The sequence below is a fragment of the Sesamum indicum genome, linkage group LG5 (assembly GCF_000512975.1).
Source record: "Sesamum indicum cultivar Zhongzhi No. 13 linkage group LG5, S_indicum_v1.0, whole genome shotgun sequence".
NCBI classification, from domain to species: domain Eukaryota; kingdom Viridiplantae; phylum Streptophyta; class Magnoliopsida; order Lamiales; family Pedaliaceae; genus Sesamum; species Sesamum indicum.
Genome location: NC_026149.1, coordinates 7,455,156 through 7,464,092, shown reverse-complemented (window position 1 = coordinate 7,464,092; position 8,937 = coordinate 7,455,156). Strand labels below are relative to the sequence as shown.

General features: G+C 33.8%; 1 protein-coding gene across 1 annotated transcript in view; it reads left to right on the top strand.

The window, feature by feature from the left end:
• Nucleotides 2,486-8,937, top strand: part of LOC105162204 (gamma-secretase subunit APH1-like) — a gene marked incomplete in the record, with an annotated part of 7,495 nt that continues 1,043 nt past the window's right edge. Inside the window, 5 exon segments of the mRNA XM_011080175.2 lie at nt 2,486-2,801; nt 2,909-3,064; nt 4,468-4,553; nt 6,484-6,609; nt 8,828-8,937. Of these exon segments, the coding sequence (XP_011078477.1) occupies nt 2,689-2,801; nt 2,909-3,064; nt 4,468-4,553; nt 6,484-6,609; nt 8,828-8,937 (591 nt within the window).

Genomic DNA, 8,937 nt, shown 5'->3' with positions numbered 1-8,937 from the left:
GGGTCATATATTTAATTAGATTAAATATATGATGGACTTAATTAAGTGGACTTTAATTAAATTAAATTTAATTAATTGGGCCTGATATTTTAATTAATTAAAATTGGCCCAAGCCCATTAATTAAGTTGGTGGAAATGTTAGAAAAGAAAATTATTAACTAACAAATTCACTTTTGAAAAGTGTCATATTAGTGATCCTTTATTTGGAATAAAGAATTTTATTACTTTATGGATGGTTAAATGAACCTAGACATATTTTAATGCATCCATTTAAGGTATATATATGTGTATTAGTTATTTGGAATGACTAATGAATGAATATATAAAAGAAAATAATTTCCTCTCCACTAATTCCACCATTCGGCCGCATGTGTTTTCTCCCTAATTTTTTTCTAGCGAAGAGAATTGAGGGATCCCAATTCAGGTGTGGTGTAGATGCGACCTTAGATGGTCTCTACGTTGAGGCCTTGGGTGAACGAATCAAAGGAAGGAGGTTCTAAATAAATCAAGAAAAGGTAATTCTTGATTTACGTTTTTGTTCCTCTTGTTTTACATTCAACCATTAGCTCGTTAACTTCATTGTTGTTTATTTTTATTAACTAAATCGTACGCCCGAAAACTCCAAGGGTACAGCCCTTGGAATCATAGTTCTATTGTGATTACGTTTTAATTTACGTAATTTATTATCGCCGCTTCCGCTTGCGTGTTCCCAGGCCGATCCACTCGCACTTCGCAGTGCCCTTTCACTTTCTTGATTAAGGGTTAATAAAAAATTATTGATTAAATTAAATTTAATTAATAATAGTGTTAGACACTAGCCCAAGTCTAGCTGAAAGGTGAACCTAAAAATTCACACACAAATCACCGGAAAAGAACAAGAATTTAATTTGGAATTAATTCTACAAATAACTAGATTACTTACAAATGAGAGTTCAATTGGATGGAAGGCCCAAGGATATATTAATGGAATTAACTTATATTGGGACTCATTCGTGTTATTTAATAAGTTGGACCTTATTAATTAATAAAGGAGGGCTTGTGTATTTAATTAGATTAAATACATATTGGGTTCAATTGGATGAATTTTTATTAAAATTGGATTTAAATAAAAGTTCATTTGGCTTGTATTTCTAAATATAAAAATTGGCCAATCCACCTTCTTTTAGCTTATTGAAAACTTCTATGGAAGGAAATAATTGGCTAGCAAATTGCAATTTTAACCATCTTCTTGATTTGAAATTAAAAAGACATACCATATAGATGAATGAATGTATCTAGGCACATTCGCGTACATCTATACAAGGTATATATATTATATTGTTTATAATTTTATCAAGAAAAATAATATTATTTCACGATATATAACAACAACAAAAAAAACTCTCCTCCTTTCTACTCCCTCTCGGCCGCCCCCCTCTCTCTTTCTCTTGGAGCAATCTTTTCTCTTGCTCTCTTCTAGCAAAGAGAGCATTAAGATTCCGCTTCCGGTATGCTGTGGACAAATTAGAGGGTTTCTGCTTTAGAGCCTCAAGTGAACAACCTTTCCCCCGAACGCTAGAAAAATGAAGGTATCGTATTTCTATTTTTTTCTTATTTTTTCGTTTATGCTTATTTGCCTCAGCCCTGTGTATGTTTATTTTGAGGATACACTCCTTGGATTCATACGCTTTAATTTTAATTTATTATATATTTTCGTTTACCGCTTTCGCTAATGCGTTCTCGAGTCGTACCACGCGATCTTTCACTAATCAAATAATATAATTATATAAATTAAAATTCAAAGTTTCCGCACCCATTTTCGTTTCGCGTTAATGTGTGTATAAATGTATAAGTATGAGTTTGTGTTTTTGTGTGTGTCTATGTTTTCATATTTATATATTGAAGAGGTGAGGCAGTGGAGGTGGCTCCCAAGCCAGTTCCACCCTATTATACATATTTTTTTTAAAATTTTTATTACGTCCTACTTAATTTTTTTAATTAATATAATTTGCTCACAAATATTATAATAAATTTCAATTTTACTCTATTCAAGTTTTATTATATTTTAATTTCAAAATATAATTTATAAATAATTAAATTTAATTTTTCTTAATAATTACCAATTAGTCTTTTAATTATGTATAAAAATATATGGACGTTGCAATGCAGTCGCTTAACTGAATGCGTCATGGATTAGGTCTGATAAGGCTTATTTTATTAACCATATCGTCTTTCAAGGTGGAACACTTAGGGGACACGATTCTCTTTAGGACAAAGATGGGGCCAATAAATCGAGCGAGATAACAAAAGCTCAATTTAAAATTCAATTCGAGCTCAAGTCATGTCAATTCAAACTGAAGCATTTAAGAAGTAAAATTTTAAAGTATCAAGTTCTCCTTGAATTGATTTCCCTTTTAAAAAATTATATTATCAAATTTATCATCCACTTTTAACACATGCTAATCAGTTGATGTGCTTTTAATCATAGAGATTTTTATTTTCAAAATATGTATTGAATAATTGCATTGGAGCAAATTCCCCTTTTCTTTGTCTTAAGCCAAGAGAGGACAGGATTAAAAAAAACCAGAATGTCAAAATGTCAAATTATGGAAGGAAGGTGATTCATTCCCGACTGGAAGGAGTTGCTCGAAGGAAGCCATAAACTTGTGAATTCAGATTCAGATTGAAGTTCATTTCAGACGGCGGAAGATGACTGTGGCGGCGGGGATCGGCTACGTGCTGTTAGCACTCGGCTCATCTCTCTCACTATTCATTGCTGTTATTTCCCATAAACCCTTTCTTGTCCTCATCCTTCTTTCCAGGTTGCTTTTTTTGACCCATTTCTGGAAAAAATTCATTAAACTTCCATGTGTATGTAATTCTGTTGTTACTTACGTAGAATTACATCTTGATATGTTGTTGAATGTAGTACGTTGGTATGGTTGATGAGTCTCATCGCATTATCGGCAGTCTGGAGAGGGTTTATCCCTTTCAAGACGGCGGCGTGGTGGCCCTATGCGCTTCTCATTCTCACTTCTGTTGCCTCTCAAGAGGCCCTCCGGCTTTTATTGTGGAGACTCTACAAGTATGTTTGTTTCACTTCCTGTTAATATTTGTTTTTTCTGGGTGTTGTTTTAATCTTATGGGGAGATATGTTTAATGAGTTATGATTGTGATTCTATTTTGATGGCATTTTTTGGTTCTTGACGAAGTTTTTTTATTTCTTTTGAGTAATTCACTGGCGGAGAATGAGATGAAAGATATTGATAAGTGATGGAGGCATATTATTGTTTCTTTTCATCTAAAACTACAACTTTATATTATAGATTTGGTTGAATTTTTAATTGATTAATAAGTATGCGACCTCATTGGGGTTGTATTTATTTGGCGGAATCAGAAATACATTTACATATTCTAAGTCTTATATGAGGCGTTTGAAGACAGAATGGGAAATGTTTGTATTGTTGCTGAGCAAAATGGTAGCACAATTGCTTTTGTGAGTTGAAAAAGAAACCTCAGGACTCTGAGAGATATCTTTATATGGTTAAGAATAGACAATTATCGCATTATATTATGCTCGTGAATTTAGTTTTTTATGAAGTAAGAACATCAATAAGTTCGAGAGAACATGATAAATGATCAGTAAACCCAAAAATTTCGGAGCTAATAAATTCCTTTTTTTGTATTTTGGATGGATGGATAATCAAAGGTTGGATAACTAAGACAAAATGTGCTTAGATGAGTTTTATCAATTAAACAAATAAGATCTGTTAAATAGATGGGTGTGAAGGACACCTCAACCCCCCCCACACCCAGGTAAGTCCTGTGACTTTTTTGGTTGCATGCTAAACATTTTTCTTCTTCTTATGTATCCACTCAAATTGGCAGACCCACTAAGCCTTTTGTTTTTGCACTTTGCCATTTGAATATGGTTTCTACAGATAAACCTTAAAAAGACAGAAGTTAAATTTAGAGTGCACCCCAGAAAAAATTACAACATATTTGCAGCTGTGATTTTTCTTCCATATCACAGTTTCCTGCTTCGGGAGCAGAGATGAAAAATTCATTTTTCAAATATCTGAAAAGGGCTAAAAAATTCAGTTTTAACAACTGACAGCATACTTTATCCAGAATTGCTGAGTGAACTTGTCAAATTTCTTCGCATGCCTAATGCGACCTCTAACTTTGATTGGATCTGACTTCTATACGATTCTGATGTTGTGGCATGATTAAAACTGATCTGTGGTAATGGTTTCTTTGAACAATAATGTCGGTGAAACAAACAACTTGGATAGGCTTTTCCCAGCTGTATGAGTTCCTCCCTCAGAATATGCACAAAATATGGCTTAGCTTCCGTCCCCCATGCTTGACTTTGCTGTTGTTTTCTGTAGCTTGTGTGTTATTTCCTAACTTAGTTTTATTAAGTATACAATCATAGGGATGTGAAATGCTTTAATTTTTTACTATTGTTTTATGAACGCTTATTAGGAGGATGGAAGAATTACTCGATGCTTTTGCCGGTAGAGTCTCCAAACCTCGACTTGTAATTACCGACAAAATGCAAATTGCTCTTGGTAAGTTTAGTTGGTATAAATTCAAAATTTAGTGCCTGGGTGCTGTAGCATGCCCTCTCCCCCCAACCCCACCCCCCACACGCATCATAACTCATATTCATGTGAAGGAGTCCTTTCATGAATTAAACTCTGTATGGTTGTTCTAATTTCCATTTTCGAAAGATGTGCCTGGGTTGTACCTCCAAAATGAAGGTGTCCTTTTTGTTGTTGGACCTGCTGTAAATTTTACAATATATCATCATACTTATTAGTAATGCATATTCTACATCCAAGAATAATGTGTCACATTCTAGTCTTGATTATGAAATAAAGGACTTCTTATTGGGTCTTTATCTAGTTGTCCTCATTGCCCTTCATGTTCTTGGGTCTCTGCTACTAATTACATGAGCTCAACTCGTTGACATCTAGTATCCACACTGATATTGGAAACATGATCAGCTCTTTGCCATTTATTATCCATGCTGATCTCAGGGATATAGACTTAGTAGTGAGTAGGTTAAAAATGAACAGGAAAAGGATGGACGCAAATAATGCAAGAGAAGATCAACTTATAATCTTGATGCAAGAGTATTACTTTAACAAAAGTTGCTTAAGATGAAAAATCACCATTAAAATTGACTAGAGGATGCAAGGCTTGTTTAGCTTAGCTGTATGATGCAAGAATAGCTTGTTTCGGCTGCATGGTAAGGAATTACGTCGAAATCTGGGAGAGAATGAGATGGTCGGATTAGGATCCTAGGTTTTCTGATAGTGAGTGTCACCAAAGGAAGTAATGGGTGTTGCATGATTCCGGAAAGTAAAGAACCACTTTGATCTTTCATAAAGTTGTCTTTTTGCAAATGTACTTCTGGTGTTGAATATCTGATAATAACAAGTTGACTGGAGTTCTTACTACTTTCGTCAATATATTAACCACGAGGGAAAAGTTCCTTCCAAATGTCTGAATTGGGATAACATAACTTTTCCGGAGATGTAATTTTTCGAAGCATCACCTAATATGGCTTTCATACATAAATTCGATGCTTCGAACCTCCAAGTAGTCATAGAACGTTTAAATGAGTGATTTTATTTTCAGAATGAAATCTCTAAAAGAAAATATTGTTCAGTCTGAATAATGAGGATTTATGGAGAAGTAAAATCAGCTACTGAGTTAATCTGTAATGTGGGAAGCGGAGAGGCTTGATTACATTTAACTTTATGTCATAATGTGTCAGGACATTGCTTCTGGACAAACAAGAATTGCTTGTCACTTGTAAGTGTCCTATAGTAAGAGTGGTCACTTTTAGAAAGCTGTCACTGGACATGCAACATTATTTATTCTGCTTTGCGAGTAGTAGAATGTCTAGAAATGTGATAAGAGTGCCTGGGAGTTCTGGCTTACTTGAATTGGTTCGTTGACAGACAATGAAGCACTCTTTGCTATCCAGCATACTATCTTTTCTGCTAAAGCAATTAATATGACTCTTTCATCTGGCCCATTTAGTTGATGACATTGGTTTGAATTTCTATAGCAAGCGGTTGTTTTCATACCCACCGAACTATAAAGAATGATGGAAGATGGGCAGAACTGTAACGGGGATTTTGCTTACTACTATTAATGTTGATTCTTGACATTCTACTTTCAAAAAGAACCCAAGATCTATGTTCTAGAATTTTTTGGCATTATATATTTCCCATGGGAATCGAAAGGGGCTTTCGGCTGGATAAATAATTACGAATCTTGTTCTTCTGAAGTAGAGGAAGATGACCTTTCTGATTATCTAGAAAAATTCAAATCCTATCTCTATGTGCATGATGCAGGTGTTTTAAAGAACTGAATCTGTACCGCCCATAATTATCAGACAAATATGATTATTGCGTTCATCAGTTTCCTGTCCCTTTTGCTATCTTTCGACTTGATCTTTTTATGCTATTGTACTTTGGTTTGCAGCTGGTGGAATGGGTCATGGGGTGGCTCATGCTGTCTTTTTCTGCATAAGCCTTTTGACTCCTGCGTTTGGGTCAGCAACATATTATGTAGAAAAATGCTCACGAATACCATTTTTTCTTGTCTCTGGTAAGTGGGTGGCTGCTTTGATTGTCTTGTAATTTAAATGATACACGACCTAATGCTGCTGATTAGAAAAATCTATATATAACCAACATCTTACCATAGCCTGTCCGATTAAAACATGAACTTTTGTAGTATCTCATGTTTGTTAACAAATCTAGGATTAACAACTTGTTCTTGAGAGACATTATCGTTGTGAAGTTATTACTTTCCTAGTATTATTTAATCTGCCCAGGTTAAAATCAACAAATCTATTTTTCAACAAGTTGCAACTTTTCACAACTATAAAAAGTGGGAGTTAATCAGCATATATTCATCTATTCTCTTTCTGCTTGTCTTATATACGCGTTGATAATTTTACGCTTGTCATTATACTAAATGGTCTGTCCAGAACTTCCCATCAGACCTTAATTGTGAACACATATTTCCCTGTACGATGATGAGTCCTTAGTTAATTAATTAATTAATTTATCTTAAATAGAAACTAACTTATGGGAATCGGGTAAAATGAATTCATTAGTTATTTCTCTTTTCTTTTTTTCTTTTGTTTTATGGAAGTTAAAAATCATCTGGGGAGTCTCATCCTTTGAGTTTATACATGGAGGACATAGAATTAACTGTGGAAGGGAGGAGATTACATTACATTGCCTCTTACATCTAATGTTGCTGGGATGTTAGAATGGTTTTGGCTTCTCTTTTTCTATTTACCTTTTTTTGTTCTTTTTTTTTTTTTGGGGGGGGGGGGGCGCGTTGTAGAAAAAGCAAATAAGATACATATGTAATAGGAAGAGGTCTCAATTCAATTAATTGTGCTTTAAGCACACGCATATATCACTTTATTTGATATGCTGTTTGATTCATTCAAATTGATGAAGCAATTGGAGGCATAAGATTGAACTTATTCGACATTACTGGGCTCTGTATGTCTCTGTATATCTCCAGGCTAGTACCTGTTCATATCATGAAATACACTTTTGTTTTAGCTATATATATACAGAAGACAAAGGTAGATCAATGTTAATGTGAAGTTGATATGTTATCATATAATCATAAAATACTTGTATTACGCAAAATTTTTCTCGGATTAATTAGATAATCCGAAAGACTGTACAATGAAAATGTTGGAAAGTTATGTACACCAATAATTTGAATTTACAATTCTTGTTAGGGATAATTACACTCCTCCCTGAGGTTATGTGTAATTACACGTAGATCTCTTGTGGTTTGGAAAATTATATCTAGTACCCTGAGGTTTGGTTCCACATGATCCTTTCGTTAGTCAAAATTCACTGTATTTGTTGATATGAACAAAAAAAACTAAATAAAAATGGACATTTACCCTCGGTTGACTTATTGCAGCTCAAAGAAATTTTTTTTTTGGCTAAATTAACTTTATTAGGGTGAAGATATACCTAGCATTAACGTGTCAAGATGTATAAAGGTAATTTGGTTATAGAAAGATTTATTGACACGTAATAAATTAGTAATAAGTCAATGGGGGTAAATATGGATTTTTATCAGGTCTTTCTGTTCATATCAGCATTCGGTGATTTTTAACCAAAAGATGAACGTATTTGTTAGACGGAAGCAAACTTTAGTGGTACTAGATGACATTTTTCAAACTACAGGGGGTTTACGTGTAATTACACCAAACTTCATAGGAGGGGAGTGTAGTTACCCCTTCTCTTTACTAAAGTTATAGTATAAAATGGAATATTGATCTATTGCGAATAAAATAAGCAAACCCTGTTTGGTAATAAAATGTTAATATGCTCATTTTTTTTAACTATTTGAATAATCTATGCCCAATTGTGAAGAGTTCAAATATAAGTAAAGGCTTAGCCTACACTAAACCTTGAAGATCACAAGAGGCTATTTTACCCTTTGTTGTTGCATTTGACACTCTTCAAGTAAATACTTTTGCTAATAGAAGTATATTGATACTGCAAATTTACTTCTAGAGGAATGGGACGAAGTATATGGTACTTTAATTTTCACTTTAATAAGTCCTTTTCTGTAAAGTCAATTTGTTAATGTTTATTAATTGATCCAGTATTACTAAAATTGCTATTACTATTGTAATTTATCATATAAGTTTTGAGATTTATTTTGGATCATGTTATAATGAAGAAAATTTGACATGCGGAAGTTTTCTTTTGTTGCAATTCTGTCGATTTGAAACTGAAATTCCTCTTTCTTCCGCCCACCCCCCTTTCTTTTGCAGCTATGATAGCCCTTGCGTTTGTAACAATCCACACTTTCTCCATGGTTATTGCATTCAGTGGTTACTCAGAAGGAAACAGAACAGACCAATATTTTGCTCCTGTTATTCAT